This window comes from Teleopsis dalmanni, chromosome X (assembly GCF_002237135.1).
Source record: "Teleopsis dalmanni isolate 2A chromosome X, ASM223713v2, whole genome shotgun sequence".
NCBI classification, from domain to species: Eukaryota; Metazoa; Arthropoda; class Insecta; order Diptera; family Diopsidae; genus Teleopsis; species Teleopsis dalmanni.
The window spans coordinates 5,807,890-5,828,666 of NC_051848.1; the positions used below are offsets into that span (position 1 = coordinate 5,807,890).

General features: G+C 25.9%; 1 protein-coding gene across 1 annotated transcript in view; it reads right to left on the bottom strand.

The window, feature by feature from the left end:
- LOC119687457 (neural-cadherin-like) overlaps positions 1-20,777 on the bottom strand; it is a 65,482-nt gene that overhangs the window by 38,075 nt on the left and 6,630 nt on the right. Inside the window, exons 4-6 of the mRNA XM_038101778.1 lie at positions 20,460-20,575; positions 16,067-16,231; positions 7,659-7,796 (exon numbers count right to left, since the gene is read on the bottom strand). Of these exons, the coding sequence (XP_037957706.1) occupies positions 7,659-7,796; positions 16,067-16,231; positions 20,460-20,575 (419 nt within the window). The remainder of the gene's footprint in view (positions 1-7,658; positions 7,797-16,066; positions 16,232-20,459; positions 20,576-20,777) is intronic.

Below are 20,777 nucleotides of genomic sequence, written 5' to 3' on the forward strand. Positions count from 1 at the left end.
AAAATGTTCAATTCATTTTTGTATATACCACAGGAGATTTTAATTGAAATTTATGCACGGAATTATCTAGATTTTTAATTATACATTAAAATGTATTATGTTATTAAAATTTTATTGGCTAGATAAATATTTTCTATATGGAAATCATATTTCCTTGATTTTCTTTGCTAAACAATATGTTCTGATTTTTACTATTTTCATTATATTTGAGTATATACATATATAATTTTAAAACTTATTTCAAACCACAACTTTTTTCTTATTCAATTTTTTTTATAATATTTAAATATATATTTAATATTGTACAACATTTGTCTAATTGAAAAATAATGCCCCATTTAGATATAGAATTCAGATCAATTGACTTAAACATATTAAAAATTGAACAGTATTAATTAGACACAATTAATTCCAATTGAATTGTAATTAACCACTATTAATCAGAATGCAATTTAAAACTACATTGTTTAAAGATCAGCACATTCTAAAAATCATATACATTTGACAATAGTAGCACAGCACAATCCATATATCATCTTAGATGTACATATGTAATAACAGCACATATGACAACATAATACTGGATTCACTCGAGAGTTTTGTTTGTAATTTTAACTGTCAAAAATTTTCATTTTGCATTGAAAGCAACAACAGTTGACAGCTAAAATTACAAGCAAAACTTTAGTGTGAAACCAGTATAAACTAATGTTATGGTCCTTCAGTCCTATAACTTCTGTCTTACTATTAATATATAAATACACTAAATGAAAACTCGGACTTCTTTGATAGAGTCACAAACTTTAACTAGAGTATAAATTAATTATTAGGTATATGTATAATTCTAAGTATATTTCAAGTAACTGTATACATAAATATATATCCAACTCTAGAAGTGCATATATGGTATAGCAGTAGATATTGAAAACATAATTTATTTGATAAAAATTAAATTGAATTATTTTTTATCTTATACAAAAGTAGTTTTCATAGTTCTTATTTTTACTTAGATAATTTATTAAAAGAAAAACTAAATAACTAACTTTAGGCTGTAACTTTTAATGACATTTTGATATTATTAATTTGACTTTAATGCATAAATATATGTTGGAATGAATACGTTGTTTCAATGTCTAGACGGGCATTGTAATCCTAAGTCAGAAGTTCAGAAAAATTTCTAACAAACTTTGTTATACGTAACTTTTCTATTAGTTTTTAAAATCACAGGGCAGACCCGTCTGGACCGACATAGTAAATTAGTCACTAAAATAGCAAAAATGTCACATTAATTTTGTCAAGTCATTAATATTTCGTTTTAATTGAGAGTGATACCTTCTGAGAATGACTAAAATAAAACTATGAAAAGTTTGCTGATGAGGTCAATTAATTAATGTACACAATTTTATGTTATATTCATAAATAAAAGTTGTTCAGTTTAGTATGTTTATTCTTATTGAATATTTATTTAATATTCAAGATTTTTTATTTATATACTTTTTTTACTATTTAAGTCATGCATTTAATTCTCTTTCTCAATACTTAATTTTGTGAGAAAGTTATTTCTACTTGAATACTAACCTATTTGCAGTAATATTTATATTACTCTACAAATATATTCTACTTATAACATTTACTAAAGGATAACAAGATAAGATGATAACCAAGAATACCAAAGGATATCATGGACTGTTTTTTACGTACATTAACATTTGCTTATGAGAATACTGTAAGGTAACGCGGTTTTGATAGTCGATCAAAGTGGCTATGTGTTGATGTATATAAGTGTTGAAATATATTTAAGTATAAGTAGAAAAACTTTTACCTTTGATATGCAACCTTAAAACAAAACATTGTTCAATTGTTACATTATGGAGGTGAATCGATAGTCACTGACTGAACAATAATCGGTGAAAGACTATAAAAGTTATTTCAAATTTGAGCACTACTTTATGGGTTTGTCGCGTATAGCAAAGCTGCCGACTATACTATTCAAAAGCTACAAGTTGCTCAAATTCAGGCTCTCCGAAGGCTCTTCAAAGTACCATGGTACATCCGCATGAATGACATGCTAAGAGACCTTAGAATAGATCCGGTCGAAAAATACACTGAAGCTGCCCTACTTAGCACTATCTAATCTCAGAGTAATCAGTAAACGCATTGGGCGGTACGCAGATCTTAGATCAATCATTGAGTAATTACGAAGATTATGAGGAATACTCAAATTAGTCTGTGAGATGGGTGGTACTCTGCAGAAACCCTCAAGCCATCATAGAGTAAAAGCGCCCAGATGCAGTAACTCGGAAAAGGCTCAACATAACACATAAGATATCAGTTTCCTGTTCTTAGCATTAAGATTTTTATTTTTATCTAGCGGTTGGAGGTGATGAAGAATTTTGACAAATAAACAGAATAGTTTAAGTATAGCTATATAAAAATAAAGGAATAAATTGCACAGTTGAGTGACGTCTGATGTTTAAAAAAGTACCTCAACTTGCTATATATGTACTTAAGTTATTACAAATATGACTTCGACGGTCACATGATTATGACACCATTATCATAGTTTTGTGAATCATTCAATTATACTTATGATTCTATGTAGTTGATTGTTTTTCTTTTTTGTATAAACTTAGCAAAAATATACAACTAATTTATTCTGAATCAGACACGAAATAAAATAGGAAAAAAAATTTAAATAAAATATTTATGGTTTGTAATTTGTCCTTTATAATGTGAATATCTTGTGTGGTGCATCTTATTGCTTTAAGCTGTGTTCTATTTGCATTTCACTGAATGTACGAGCGAGTATTCAAGGTTCTGTATTTGCCATTGCCTTGATCTTTTCAAAATGTACTCTTTCTATGCAAATATTTTTATTATCATCTGCAATTCTTACTGCATAAGTTTTTTAAATTTTAGTTACAACATATCTGCATATCTGCATATCTGGCAACAAATTTCAATTAAGTTCTCTCCCAAGAAGCTATGCCGTAAAGATAGTGAAACGCAAAGGAAGCAATAGTTAACTATCAAATTAATTTTGTATCCTTGCTTTTTTATGGAGCAGATAAATATAATTTTTAGTTCTTTTTGAAATATATTTTTGTTTCACTTGATTATTACTTTTTTATGTTTAGATTTTATTTTTTCAGTCTGCACTGTTACTTCGAATGACAATTAAAAAATTCTTTAAAAAAACGATCAACTGAAAGGAGGAAAATTATCTTAAGCATTTTAGTTGAGTGCATGCAGCAGCTCCATATGAATTCATGAAATTGTCGAAAAGCAAGTTTGGCTTTGACAAAACAGAAAATCAAAATAGCAACTGAATTAATATTGTATCTGTTTTTCTTTTATCTTCTGTTATTTTTTCTTTTTTATTTTTTACATTTTTATTATTATTTTCTTTTATAACCTTATATTTTCATTTATTTTCTTTAGAGTTCCTTAGAAACTAAGCAAAAGCACAAACATTAGCAGGCAAGCCATGCATTGATAAGATAACCAGGCAGGCAACCAAGCTGACATTTCAGCTAGCTCAGCACCATTGTGAACCTCCAGCAAAGGAGGAGCACAAAAACAATGTGACCATGTGCAAGGATGCAGTGGGAGTAACAGCAAGATATTCAGATACATTCTACTCCTTTGGCTTAGAATGCAACTGCAAAGGCAAACTTCAGAAACATATATAGTTGGGATGAATCTACATTCTGCTTATTTTTGCTCTTTAAAACGTTTAAATTTTACGAGAACGAGTATGCTGCTTGTGAGATATTGTATTTCAAATAGTTTTTGTTTGCAGTTCATAATGCGATAAGTCTTATTTATTTATTTCGACTAGAAACAAAAACTTAAGTAAAATCAGAATTAGACAGTTATTGTCTATTTGTTTTGTAATTTTGTAATTATCACTTATTTGCTATATAGTCTCATTTGAAAATTATTTGTAACACAAATAAACTTGAAAATTGTTGTTACTTGTAGATAATGAATATCAAATAGAATTTTCTAGAAGTTCTTCCTCGAAAATTTAAGAAAACTTTGACAGCTACTCAAAATCATTGTAAATAATATCTCAAATTTCTCTAATTGAGTTAATGCATAACATTTTTTTTCTTTGTTCAATCTGAAGCAACTAGTTGAGGCTTCTTTTGTCTTTAGCTTCATCTATTATATTTCATCATCAATTATATTACAAATTTGTTAGATATTAATTACTTAATATCTACTTCTTCAACTTATGCGCATCTAATGGGTTTTATAATTAAAAATAAAAAAGAATCTTTACAAACGTATTCATACATAGAAAGGGGAAATGAATTGGTACAGAACCGAAACTGATGATTCTTGTTTATTTTTGTAAAATTATTTAAACTGATAATATGATAAAAAAAAAAACTATTTTTTATTGTGTCAGAAAATAGAATAAAGTTGGATAAGGCCTCTAATCAAATTTTCTGTGACTATCCGGCAGTAATCTATAGTAGAAGAAGATTTTTGAGCCAGAAGATTCTATCCTCATCTTATGTTAAAACATTCAACAGAAAATCTGGTTTCTAGTAGAAAATCTGGTTGAGTAGAATGTCTGCTATTCAGTTGAAGTTGAATTATCGCATCTCAGATTGGTAACAGGTTCCTCGGGCAGGTATGCGGCTCTGAATTTAGTTATTGCGTAGTCTGATGAAGTAATAAACAGTAATCCAGTCAAAGCGTAGAGAGAGGTTATGAAGAAAAGATCAGTAATGATCGGAGAACTTCATTATTGGAGTTACTGGAGTTTCCATTCGCAGCTAGTTATCTATAGTGATTTTAATTTTATTATTATAACAGTCCGCATATATAACGAAATCTTAAAACACTCTGCAGCTTTTAGTGTGAGGCAAACGTACAGATATTGTTTGTTAAGGCGGTAAGTGGGGTTTAATTGTTTCCAAGAAAAGCAGAGTATCTGATTATATTGAATAGAACAAGTTGATGACGGCTTTAAGTGAGCGTTTAGCTCATATTTTTCTAACCTTTTTGTGTAGTACGTCCTACGTAAGATATTCAATATTCAGTATTTTCAGTTTAGGAAATAAAATAAAATAAATGTAGTATATTAAAGTAGTCTTGCCTAAGCCCTTGTGCCTTGTCACATTAAAAATCTTAAAGCTTTTATTTGAAGTGCTTTGAAAACTACTTAAATGCGATCTAAAAATACTGTAAACTGCAGAGAGGAAGAAAAAAGGAAACTAACATCCTTTAATCTAGACAATTTTTAATGCTTTTAAATATTTATTTATTTTAACTTCAGCCACAAATTGGTAAAGTTTCTGTGGCATCTTTAAAACGTTGCGGCTTATTTTAATGAGTTTTCATTTACGCTTAAATTGTTGCCTTTTTATAATTTATTATCAGCTTACAGGACACGTAACCTTGTGCATGTAAAACCTTTTTTGTGAAAGTTTTCATTTTTATACATTTTTTGCTTAATTTTTTATATTTTATTTTTGCTGATTTTCGTGTGCATTTTCTAACAAAATCTTTTGCTTTTACTCCTGTCCCTTTAGTCTTGCTATTTCGTGTGGTTTTTCCTCTTCGGTTTTAGGTAATAATATTGGAGCGTCAGACGCATTGCCCAAGACATAATGGTCCTGAGATTTTTTACATTAATATGTATGGCGCGTTTAATGTACAATCAATTTATGTGGGTTGGCAGTTGATTTTCGGTTTAAACGCTCAGGATATTCACTGTTTTATGACGGCAGTGCGGTCACAGCGAGCATTTTAAATCAGACTTGCAAAGCAATACTTTAAAGCTCTAATCATAAATATGTACATATATTCATAAAGGATGTTGCAGATAATAATTAAATACATATGAATTGAATGTGAGTATATTAATCTTTTTTGCAATTAATTTTTATATTTCTAAAAAGAATCTATAATAAAAGATTAGATTAGGTTTAAGAATGAACCTGTGATTTATGTCACATAAATTACCTATTAGTATATTGCGTTATTTTAGAGCTTTTATTTTAGGATGTCTGTCCCACCAGTTTCTTTCAGATTTCCACCAATTTATTTGATTGGTTTCTAAGAGGGTTGTAGTCGTAATATTATGATATCTAGACAATGTATCATCTAATTAATACAATAAACTAAACAAAAACTCAAGTTAAATAAATGAAAAATATTTATTTCGATAACAACTTGAGTATTAGTGTAGAATATGGCATCAATTCTTGATATATGTATGTAGTACATAAGCGACAATAGGCCTTTTCTTTTGTAAGCATATCGGAAAAGAACAACATAAGCATTACCTCTGATGGTAACCCTGGAAGAACTGGAAAGTTTGTTAGGTTTATTTGAGCAAACCGGGTAATAATATTAGAAGTTAAAACTTAGAAAATGAATAATAATTCTTTGCAATTATGGGTTGGAATATTTTAGATTAGCACTAACTATGGGTGCACTCCTTAGATCAGCACTAACTAAAATTAACCTTATGTATTGTTTTTAAAATTTCAAATTTTAAGTTGGAACAGATTCATAAATTGAGTTGAATTATTATAGCAATATTTTAAATTGAAATACTCGATTGGAAAATCATTTTAATTATTATTATTTTCAATTTATTTTCCAGGAGCTTTAGGATTCTGAAAAAGGTTCTCAGTTCGATCTATTGCTTGCTATAGGTCACAGCTCATTAAACGATATCTCAGTTACCCAATTAATAAAAGTAATTTAGTGTAAGGTATTACGAATAGTTTCTTACATCTATTGACTATTTATACATACTCTGTAGAAGAATAAGAAGTAAAATAGCTGTAAATTGTTGTGAGTGATTTCTTACATTTATTTTTTATATATTTAAACTACATAGAAGAATTAGAATTCGAATAGGTGTAAGTTGTCTTTAGTGCTTCTTGAAACTAAATGCTTATTTATCTAAATTTTTTAAAGGAATTTAAATTAAAATATGCATACGTATAAGTCCCAGCAATTATTTTTTTGAAGATATTTATCTAAACTTTTTAAAAGAATTTAAATTGAAATATGCATAGGCATAAGTCCTACGAGTTATTTTTTTAAAGATATTTATCTACATTTTTTAAAAAAAAAAATTTAAATTGAAATATGCATAAGTATAAGTCCCAGCAATTATTTTTTTAAAGATATTTATCTAAACATTTTAAAAGAATTTAAATTGAAATATGCATAGACATAAGTCCTAGGAGTTATTTTTTTAGAAATTTATCTACATTTTTTAAAAGAATTTAAATTGAAATATACATAGGTATAAGTCCCAGGAGTTATTTTTTTGAAGATATTTATCTACATTTTTTAAAATAATTTAAATTGAAATATGCATAGGCATAAGTCCCAGCAATTATTTTTATGAAGATATTTATCTAAACTTTTTAAAAGAATTTGAATTGAAATATGCATAGGCATAAGTCCCAGAATTTCTTTATTGAAGAATTTTGAATTATATTAATTGAATTTAAAAATTTTTTTATTACAATATTTTATGATGGATAATTTATTGACATAAAATTGACACAGCATTAATATAAAAATTTATTTAATAATTATATTAATTCCTATTAATTGTCATGGAAAAAATATATTGATAGCAAAAAAATTATTTAAATTTATTTATTAAGAGAACTCACCTTAAGCACAAATATTTCACCAGTTGTACGATTTATGTCAAATTTGCTATTAGCTGGATTATCCGGATCAATGCCTTGACCAGTCAAAAAGTAAACAATATTTTGCGGTCTGTCCTTATCGCCATCAGTGGCTGTGACCTGCTTTCCAGTACAGTGCAGTGCAGTTTGAATTTTGAATAAAAAAAAAATTTACACAAAATATTGATAATTAATATGTGAAAGATGAAACTGTTTATAAACAATATTTTTTTTATTAATCATAAAAGTAACAATAAAAAAAGTACATTAAAAAATAACACTAAAAGTTAATGAAATTAAAATGAAATTTATTTTATTTTTTACAGGCGACAACACAAGAAAGTGAATAAAAAAAATTGAGGCGTTAATTAAGCAATAAAAGTGCTACAATAATTGTTTTATTGACGACAATTACTACAAAAAAAAATTAAAATAAAATTTTTAATTATTTACAATTATTTATTAATAAAATTATAAATTTACAAAAATACAAATAGCAATTGGAATAAAAATATTATTTTGAAATTAATATTTAGTTAGCAATAATTGACATATTTTTTAAGATAACTACTTCATTATTAGTGACGCGTTAATGCATCAGTGAGTTAACATGCAAATGTAATGAGTCTATGAACAATAGTATTTGAGGCATAATGATATTTACTGATAGCTGCACCTATTGTAAGCGTACATAGCACAGTAACTCTGAATAAAAGAATCAAAACGTGATTAATGTAGCTACTCATACGCCTTTGTATCTGGATAGTGAAATCAAGATACATGGCAGTTACTGTGGTATTTATGAATGCATATTTATGCACACTGCCAACAATGCGTGTAAGTAATTCAAGCATAAACTCTCAAGAAACAATCCCATGGTTCGGTACGGATACTATGTGTATGTATGTGTATCTAGCTAACCATAAGTACGCATTGTATTCGCATACTAAATAGCTCGGCAGATATAAGTACTTAACTGGAACAGCTGCAGCTGCCATACAAACACAATAATAAACACAAACCAACACTAAACCAATAAAAATGGCGTTTTAACTGTCAATGAAATGTGGCGATGTGCCAATGTGCCGATGTGCCAATGTACCAATGCACCAGTGTTTCTATGTTCAAATGTTCTACGGAGTGTTTATATGCTTTTGTGTTTGCTTTTTTCAAGCAATTTAAAACTTCATATTTTGTGTTTGTTTTTGTGTTTGCCTTTGTTCTTGTTTTTCTATTTGTTTTTGTTTTTGTTTTTACATTGTTATTTTCTATAACTCCTTTTTTCTTTTTTTCTTTGTGGTACATTGTTTGAGTGTTGGATTTTGTAGTTTTGTGCAATTTTTGTGTGTTTTGTGTGTACTTTTTCTGTAATAACAAATTTTTCTGTTACCTGCAGCACGTAAGGAACTGTTGCTGTGAGTATTGAGTTTAAGCGTTTATGTGTTCATGTGTTTATCGTATTAAATACTTATGCATACAAAAAGAGTTTTATTGTTGCAATTTGTGCAAGCATCGATTGCAGATACTTGATAAGTATGCATAAGTATATGACAATGTGTAACTACTTTTAGTTTTATATTCTGTCAGTATCTAAGTTTTATGGTTAAGCTTAATGTTGAAATTTACGAGCATTTCTTTGCATTTCCTACACCTGTATCTTTTAACAAAATTTTTATCATTGCAATTGTATGCTTCTTCTATACAGATTAATATATACATATATATTGAGATATGATATAACAAGTACAGTTAAGATATAAATATTTCATATAAAATGTATGCACATTAAGTTATTATTTACAAATTTAAAATTTTGTGAAATTTATATATTCCACAACTAAGTATTAATATGAAATAATGATGTATTTAAGAAAAAAACAATTATATAATATACATATATTTATTTAATGTAATAATATACATAATACTTAATTAAAACTAATGGTCTTTGAAAATAATCGAATTTTATTTAATGAGTTTATAGTCCGTATATAGTATAATTTGTTTGGACTGCAAGTGCCAGGCTTAGAACTCGTGCCTGTCAAATTAGAAGCGATGACTAATCGTGTTTATCCACAAATAGCTAAGGCTGCACAAATTTTCAATGCTCAAATTCCAGGTTTTGTCACTTACACTAAAACACATTTAAACATATCAAGATTGATATTTTAAGCTTTTAATTAATTTTTAAAGCGTTAAATGTTAAGAAGACTCAGATTTATGCAATTACTTCTTAAATCTATCAGTTATTATGCATAAAAAAATTGGTGTTTTTTTTTTAAATTATTGTTTAAAGTCAGTTTTAACGATTTAAACTATTTCAAATAAAATAAATAATAGTTTTTATGAAAATTTTTTCGATTTAATGCAAATACATTTTAAAACGCTTACCATAAAAAATATAATTTTATATATCAATAAATTTTGTAAATAATCTATTTTCAATATTAAGTTATAATATATTTTACGCTTAGCAAAAATACATTATAAAATATTCGTATCAGTTAAATTCTAAAATTTAGAAATTATAATCGACATTAGCGAATGCGATTTTAGCGAAATTTTGTGATTTTATCACAACACTCGTATAATAATAAATGCAACTAAATTTTCTAATTTCTAATACATAAACGGCAGAATGAAAACTAATTTTAATATTAAAATGAAAACCGATAAATACACATATTAATGCAAATGTTTAGAAACAAAATATCTCATTTATGTATATAACATGAAGGCTATTTTATCATTTTCAATTAATTTTAAAATGCAGATGAGGCATTTTTCTGTCTTTGATTCGAAAAAAGTGTTAAATTTTTATTTTTATTTTCATTTTAATTTTCTAGTTTTTGTAATGGAATTTCATACATCGTTTATTAAGTGAATTATTGCATTCTTCATAAATAAATGCATTCCATTTTGCTGAATAAATAATGTTGATTAAGTAGTCATAAATTAAGCAAATAATAGGCAAACACTTCAATTGTTGAGAAGAATATTTTTAAATGGATTTTGAAATGGTTTTTTAATTTTGAAATAATTTTAAATTAACTTAAAATAATTTTTTCAAAAAGTGTGTATATTTAAAGAGAAGTGATTAAGTAATGAAAGGCAATTTTTGTTACTAACAGATAATTAGATATATAATTGTAATTCTTTTCTTTATTCATAATTTGAAAAACTTATTAACCTGAAGAATATAAAACGTTAGAAAAAAATCGCAAAACTTACTTGAAGTTGAAAAAAATTAAATTTCATAACACATACTTTTTTTACTTAAATAATAAATTCTTAAATAAATAATTTCTTAATTATGGACATAAAATAAAATTTACAAAAAAAAAAAAAAATACTAGCCCACGTTATTTTTAAAATATTCTATTTAAGTTTTAATGAATATTACTAAAAATAACATTTAAAAATATTAAAATATTTAAAATATTATCTTGTAGTTAATTATTCTATTAAATAAAAAACAACATAAACAAAAAAGGAGAATAATGTTAGTATATTTTATAAAAATTCGAAATAATATGAACTAAATCTGTTAGAATTTGAAAAGATTACTGAAATAATGTCTAAAGTATTAGTTTATATACGATGAGTCCAACTCCGAAATGAATATAATTTTATTCATATTTTAAATAGAATATTGTTAACCATCACCCATAATTTTATGTGAACGTAATTTTTTCCAATGATTTATTTACAAAATTGTATTTTTTTGTTAATTAGTAAATTTCTTACTCACAAAAATTTTTTTTTTATTATTATTATTATACAAATATGTACAACAACAAAATATATTTAATTCAAAATTTTATTTATTAAATGTTTAAAATGCTTTGTTTAAAATTATTATAATCTTGAATTGAAATGTTTAAATTAAATATTTTAACGACAATGCAATATCAAAAGAATTTATTTAAAAAAAAAATTTATGAAAATTTATTTTATAAGTAATATATATATTATATGAAATATATACTTATGAAAGTTGCAGTGTAAAACTATATTGTACAAAACCAAAAAAAATTCAACGACTTGGTTCAATTTATTTATTTTTTATCCTTTTTAATATTAACTAATTTTACTTTAAAATTATCTATATAAAAAATTAAGGACTAAACTCACAGGTTGTTGCAGAAATTTTTCAATGAGTCCATAATTCTTTATGCTTCATGATTAGCCATCATGATCCAAAGGAACGAGTTCTCTTTCGATTATTATCTATTATGAACTCAGTGCTGTAAGCAAAAAAATCTGTGATATTGGATCATTTGGAAGCTAAAAGTTGCAGAGTCATTGCCGATATACGTTCATACGACATCTGATTTTGGATTGCATTTCATTACTCGAAATTATATTTTAACATTATAATATTATCAATCGAAATATGAGTACTACCATTTATAGTTTGGAGTATGTTTTATTTAATTTTGCAAATTAAAGCTGCCATAAATCAAAATCATTTTAGAGTCAAAATTTGTAGAGTTATTGCCGATATACGAACTTACGACATCACTTTGAACTCTTAGATTGCATTTCAGGGCTCGGAAACGTATTTGAGCATTATTGCAATATTAACTTATATTATCAATCAAAGTATTTTTATGGACATGTCCATTGTTTCAATGCGTTTTTGTTTTATATTAAAAAACAAATCTTAGGTAATTCAGATATATTAGATAACTTGGGAATCAACATACGCAAAGTTTCGGATTTCGAATTGCATTTCGTTCGAACCAGTTGCTGCGTTCATGTTGCTCGAAACTATACATTCAAAGTTTAATGTCATTCAACTATATATCGTATAAAACTATTTTTACAGGCATTATCATAATTTCAATGTATTTAGTTTCATTTAAGTAATTAATCCTCTATAAAATATGCCTTTTTCATTATTTGCAAAGCTTCTTCTTAGTACATTAAGACTTTTAACTTATTCAATTTAAATCCTTTTGATATTGCATTATAATTAAATTTAATTTTATAAATCTTGTTGTAAAACAAAGCATTTTTAATAATAAATACTTAGTTTCTGTTTAGACCTGCAACATGGTAAATGGCGTTTTCATTTCTTCATCCAAAGTTTGCTCGTACAGAGTCTGTGGAAAAACTGGCGGCAAATCGTTCACATCGCGTATATATATAACAATTGTGGTTTGGTTTTCATTTAAGCTATCGGAAGCAACCAATTTTAACTCATACTTTAAAAATATGGAAAAAAAAAATGAAAATAACAAAAATAAATCATATTAAAAAAAATTACTTATAAATAAAATTAAATATTGAATTTAATTTTGTTTAATATTACACAACAAAAAAAATTAAAAATAATAATAATAATTTAAAATTTAAATAATTAAATTAAATTCTTAAAAATAACAAACGATGAATTAAATTTACGCCAAAAGTGACAAGTCTCATGAAATATATATAAACAAATTAATTAACATAACTGAAAAAACAAGAAGGAAATATTCATGTATTCGATTTTATGGATGAAATGTTTTTACATATATAAAAATGAAATTGAAAATGAAAATGAAAATTATATGTTAATATACATTATGTCCATTTACATTGTTGCTGCCGTTGAAGTATACAACATGAATCACGTTTTCAATAATTAATTTTTTAATTTTCTTTATGTTTCTCAATATTGAGGTTAACGTTTTCCTGTTCTACTGACATCCTGTTTTATGCCCCTGTTTTAATTTTTTTTAATTTTGTTTTTTGTTTTTCGGTTTGTAATTTTGTACTTGGGTTTTCACCAACATTGCTTCATAATCAATTAATTAATTAATTTATTAATATTCAATTCATAGCAATGTATCTTTCTGTTTAATTTTATAAACTGTAAAATTTATTTTGTACTTAATCGCTGTCGTTTTAACTCTCGTGCCACATAAAAATTAATTACATTTTCAATTACCGCGTTGAAAAATTTATTGTTTTGCATCGCATCGCATTGCTGTTTTCTGCTTTTTCTGCTTTTTCTGCTTTTTTTATTATTTTGTAACGGATATCAGATACAAATTCTGTATCTGTGAGTGAGAAGTGAGAAAAACTATTATAAATATTTGTTGTGAAATGGGAGAGAGAAGAAGAGAAAAAAGGACGAAGTTGGTTAACATTGCGGCAAGTGAAAAAATTGTGTGTGTTTCGGTGGCCACAATTTGCGCACCACACTTGGCGTTTTATTGTCGCTGGAGCGCCATTTTGTTGGCTGTCGGTTGATTGTTTGCCATTACGGTTAACTGTACAGGCCTTTGCTTGAAATTTTAAAATTTTAATGAATGAAAATGTATAGCTGTGTCCTTCCACTCACTATACCCAATATCGTTTTTCAATATGTGAGATTTATTTATTTTCATTCTTTTACATTATTTTAAACATTCACAACAATAATTTCGCTCGTGTGCTTAATTATTTCATCAAATTATTGCACATCCTTAAAATATAGCTAATTAAAAATTTTAAATAAACCATCTATATATAAGAAACAAAACTATTTATAACGAATGACATTCTCAGCGATTGATCAAGATTGATACGATCAAAAAATGCATAAAGCATAGAGCCCTGAAACTATTTACGAAAACTGACAGGCTCCTCGGGGAGGTATGCAGATCTGAGGTCAGTTATTGTTTAGTCTGATGAAGTGATAAACAATAATACAGTCAAGGCGTCGAGACGGATTATGAAGAAACTTCGCAGTTAATAGAGAGTAAAAGTGCTTAAATGCACTGACTCAACTAGCCTCAACAAAATAATAAGGTCGACTGTTGTATCTGTACTTAAAAACAAAAAATATAATTATTTAAAAGAGCTAAACCTGATTTTATCCGAATTTTTTTGTGGAATATTTAGTTGTTAAACTAATCTGTATTGTACAGTACTGATAATACAGTCTGCATAAGTATCGTATATAAAGTACTTAAGAAGGATGGGAGATATTTCAAAAGCAGAGGCAATTAAGGTGAACAGTTTATCTGAGTCAATAATCAAAATAATAAAGTTTTCGATTTCAGCAGACTTAAACTCAGGTCAATTACCAATTTTTCAGGATGAAACTTAAAGACATTGATATTTACAGATATTGTCAAGTGCAAAGTCTTTCAAGATAATTAAGTGTTTTAATACGGGTTCCACAACATCGAATAGGGTTCGGAATTTTGAACCGATTATAATATATAATCATATTTCTAATGAGTGTTGAAGTTAATGAGTTTGAAGTTAATAGTCATAGATGATAGTAACGTATGCACTAATAATGGGAAGCACACATATAGAAATAAATATATAATTGAGAGTTTCTGTGTTACTACAGACTGTAAAACAGGAAACACTACTGTAGTGATCATATGCTTATATTAATTATCTAATAAATAAATAATTAGGAGTTCGTTGCTATTTTTTAATACATTTTTGAGTCCACAAGACATTTTATATAAATGTTTTTATATAAATAATATAACTATTATTTATAAGTCAATCAATATCAGATATATCATTCCATTTTATCGTTCTCATATCGTATGTAAATATATGATATCACAAATATACATTTTATATAAGTATCTTACTATTATTTGTGATGTTTGCATGATTTGTTAAAACATATTTAGGGAAGTACTTAATTCGAAAAAAAAAGCATAAATAATCTCATTGGCATATTAAATGCTTATTATTAAAAAATATCATTATTAAAAAATAGTTATTAAAAATATATCACTATGATAACTATGCAGTAAAAATATGTAAATAAAAAAGCGAAAAGCAGATTTGAAAATGTTTAAAGCTCTAACCAAAATTCAAAAACTAAGAATATAAAGAATATAAAAAAAGCTGCGAACATTGCAGTGACATTTTGGTTATTAAATTTGAAATTTTATTATAAAAATATATGAATTCATAAAAAAATTAAAAGTCATAAATTACAAAATCAATTAACAAGTCTTAATTAAAATTTATAAGCGCTTAATAAAAACAAAAAAAAAAAAACAGACAAAAACACGTTGCAAAAAATGTGTAAAATTGCCATGCATAAATGATAAAAATCTAGTCAAATAAATGTATTTTATTTTTAATATATCATTTATACTAAAACTTATATCAATAAACTATAAACTACAAATTAATAGTCATAATCAATCATAAACGCTCATAAACGCTGATAGTGCAGCTTAACTTGGTGGGAGAACAAATTGCGGATGAAATGGGAAAGTATTTTGGGGGAACCAACGAGCAAACACTAAATTGACTAAATTGGCAAAATTGAGAAAAAAAATTAAATAAAATTTTGCAAACACTAAAAACAATCTATAAAAAACAATGAAAAACTGAAGTTAAAATCAGAACGTTCAAAGGCAAATTGATGTAACCTGTAAGACACGTTTGGGTAAATTGCGATCATCTTCCTCAGTGATTTGTGTACGGTAAGTGGGTCGCTCAAAGACGGGTGGATTATCGTTGACATCCTTGACATGAATTATGACCGTCGTATAGTTTTCCTTCAAATTATCGGATGCAGCTAAACGAAGCTCATACTAAATGGTTGCGGCAAATGGTAAATATATAAAAAATATTACAAAAATATAGTTTTTTTTTTAATTTTTAATTATTATTCTCAATATGCACAATGAAAAATTAAAGTAAATTATGTGTTCTTTGTAAATATATGAACTAATAACGAAACTGAAATTAAGTTACTTTAATATAAAATTTATATTAAATATGAAATATTAAAAAATAAAACAAAACACATTGACTTTTATCCAAAAATAAATATTCATTGAAGACATTCAAAAAATATTTAAAATAAATTTTAGTGGAAAAAAGAAAAATAAATAATGTAAATAACTAATATTTCTAACTGGTTTATATTTTTTAAAAGCTTCAGATAAATGTCCAAAAAAACATTGTTTTTATATAAAATAATATTACACTGTCACCTAATAACTAATGTCATAAAATAGAAATCTTTGAAAATTTTTAAATATTTTATCTTGAAACAAAAAATTAATTTAAAATTTAACTTATTTTTACTTAAAACATTATGTTTAAAAAATAATTTGTAGTTCTTACAAATTATTACAAATTCTTTTTTAAACATCATTTTTTAGGCAAAAATAAATTAACTTTTTAATTAATTTTACTATAATTATAACAATATTTATTTATATATTTATATGCATATTGATTTATTTATACATATATTTACTTATTCATATATTATGTATTTATTTATATTATTATTTGTATATATATATATTTTTTATCTCTAAGTAATAATGTTTTTGACAAATATTTCATATAAAATACTCAATATTTTTATATATTTTTTTTTCTCTCTGAATGATAACATTTAAGACAAACTTTTCATTTTAAATAATTAATAAAAAATTAGATATTGTTATATATATATTTTTTTATATATATGAATCTAAATTTATTTACAGCACCTTTCCTGATTTTAATATTCTACTCGGTTGCTAATTTTTATTTTAATTTTTGCATTGTTTTTTTTATAAATATAACTCTAAATTATAATATATTATTATGTAGAAATAAAAGAAATATAAAAATAAATCAAACAAACACACTGAATGTATGAATTTTCTATTGCAGTAAGAATATGGAGCATATAAGGGCATTTACTTGATTTAAACATTATCAGATTATAAGGACAATGGCAGCTCCTTAAGTTAATGTTAAACTAATATAAATATTATTAACAACTAGTATTTAACTGATAATCAACTAAAATTGAACTATTAATTGTTATCAAACTCTTAGCAATTTTATTAGCTTCATCACAACCATTAGTTATTTTTAAAATTTCAGTTTTTTGGATTTGTCACAAAACAATGACAAATTTTAAAAACTAAGAAAAAAATGGTATTTATTGTTATTTGTTTAAAATACAAAAAAAAACAAAGAAACGAACACTAAAAATTTTAACAATTTAGTTTATTAAAAAGTTCAATTTTTCAGTTGTCAAAAAGTGCCTGAAACGACAGGCAGGAGTACGTGAGCTGAATCGTTAGTACAAATATCCTTTCCGTGGCATATTGCAGTGTACTACTCCAGCGAAATAATGTATACTATGTACACAACAGTTTTATCATTTAACACAAAGTTTGTAATGATATTGAAAGTTCTTAGTTTGAAGATGGTTGTAATAAAACTTATTACCCAATTTAAAAGTGATGGAAATAATATAAAATAGCTGAGATCCACAAGAAATGCACACTATTAAATAGTATTCTTTTAAGATATCATTATTAATTATTTGAGTGATTATTTTTTAATGTGATTGGTATTTCTAAAAATCACTGATGTTGAATATTTGGCGATATCTGAAGCACCTCTAAGTTCAGCCTAAGAAAACACTTGACTAAATATCAAATTTTTGAGTTTAGGAGTTTTCTCACTATTTTATTTGCTGCTCTATTTAAAGATAGATTAAATTTCATAGTATATAGAATATTTAATTGAAAATTTCTCATAAAATCTTAAAAATCAATTTAATATATTTTTTAATTACAAAGAAAAGAGTTTAAGTTTCATTTTAACACTTAAGCAATATACTCCTATTGATATATTGATATTATATTATCAATGCTATTTTATATTTACATATATAGTAAATTGCATTGCATTTACTAAGAAAATATGGAATGAAAGTAATTTGCTAAAATGCAATATAAGAAAATTTGATATTTATTTTTATATTAAAATTGTTTTGGAAAATTGTTCAACATATTTAAGTTGCAATACGAAACCATAGATGCTGTGAATAATAAATAATTTTTGTATAAAAAGTAATAATAAAATTTCATAAATAATTTTTTGTTTCCAACAAATTTTAATTAGTGCAAAATATTACACAAAAAAAAATATTTTAAAATTTACCCAAATTATTTCAAATTTTGCAGTCAAATTTGAACTTCAGTGGTAATGAAGAGGAAAGTAATTATAAAAAAAAAAGATGAGTTAAATTAACTGATAAATGTGATTAGCTAAGCTAGTTGTAGTTTTTAATTATAATTAAAAAGAATTAAAATTTTTGTGGAGAACATGGAAACATTATTTAAAGTGTTAGATATGCAAATCTATTTATACGTTTGTAAATAGTTCTGTTTAATGAATGCTAATTAAAGTATAGTTGGTATTTTTTTAAGTATTTTATGTCGAAATGTCATTTGACATAACAATTAACTTAATTGTTTAACATTTATAAATTATTTTTGTTTTTTAAGAAGACAAGATAATGTTACATCAGTTTTAACACACCCAATGTTCTCACTTTGGTGGCCCCTTCGACTATAGAGACTCATATAAAAACTCTCGAGCTACCACTCTGCCATTTAAGCGGTAAAAATACAGATAAATGCACTCAGCTGGTTCTTGTGCACTGCTCAATATGATCTAATATATATCGCAATTTAGTAACTAAATGTTTATGTGACAGAAGTACTAAAAAAGCTTTATAGCTTCTCTCTCGACTAGAGAGACCTATATGAAAACTCTCGAGCTCTGCCATTTGTATAGGCAAAATATATAGGCAAGTGCACGCAGCGACGCTGCTGGTTATTCTGCACTGCTCAATATGATCTAATACATATCGCAATTTAGTAACTAAATGTTTATGTGAAACAAGTACTAAATAAGGTTTATAGTTTTGGTATAATTGGAAGTAAACTGGCTTTATTGTTGTTGCACTAAGACGTTACCTTACCATACTTATCTCTAACTACGGTAAGCAATGTCTGAATGCTTCAATAGTAAAGTCGAATATATTTATATATTATATTTATTCGAAGCTTATTATTTTGAATGTGTAAGTTTTTAAGACATTAAGTTTGTATCTGTGTGAAAACGCTTTTTCTCGTTTTCATGCTTTTAATTGCTATAATTTTTACAAGAACTTATTTCTTGTATTTATTTTGGTTTAATCGCAGTAAAATACTTAAATTATTCAGTATTTATAGACAGTAAAAATTGGCTGTGGGGGTTTCTTTTCCAACCAAAAACTTACTTTAACCTAATTCTAACAAATTTTTTTTAATTTGGTAGATTAAAATATTCAAACTCTTCAGTTCAACCACATCCTATTCTGGTCATATTCTGGTCATTTTGAACTGCTTACAGACCTGCTTCAGATATTCTATATAGGTACAAATCATGACTCTCTTATGAAGTAGTAGCGTAAATATAAAACTCCCATAAAAAATATAAACGAATAAAAGATAAAAATGAAAAAAAAAGCATTGAATAAATATAACTGAAGCTGAAGAAGAAATTTAAATAAAAATGTGAACCAAAACAATCACAGGATAAAATAAACAAAACAAATACCTTTACACAAATAATTTAAATTTGTAAAAAGTAAATGTTTTTTATGATTATTTTCATTTTTATTATTATTAAGATTTTTATTTTTTATACTTGTTTGCCACTTTTAATTTGTATTTATTTCATTCATTTTGTTGAAAGTAGAAACAACTTTTGGCCTAAAATTCCATAACGAAGGACGACGTATCCTTATTTATGCTGTCCTCGTATTATTGACTTAATACGCCAACAAAAAATCAACAAAAAATACAACAACAACAACAAAAAAGAGCACAGAAATTAAAATAATAAAATGATAAAAAACAAAATAAAAAATAAAAATAAAAATATTTAAATGGAAAAAGATATATATGTGTATATATGTACGTATGGGTAATAAGTATTATGTAGTTGCATATATACAATTGCTCAACTTACCCTCCTTCGGGTCTCGTAATCCAGTGCACCCGCCACATAAATGGCACCCGTCATGTTTTTAACCGCAAAAGCGCCGCCGATGTTGCCGCTTGTAATTTCATAACGTATACGTGAGGCTGTGCAAATAATGCGGATGAGTTGTTGTTGCCAATTCCAGTTCGGTGAGTGTACATGGGTGTGTACGTATGTTGGAGATTTCGACCAAGTCAAATATTTGTAATGCCGCAAAAGCAACGCAATGGAAAACATAAAAGAAATATGTACAAAATGTTAGCAAATAATACTAAAAAATATATTAATACATATATATCCCTTATA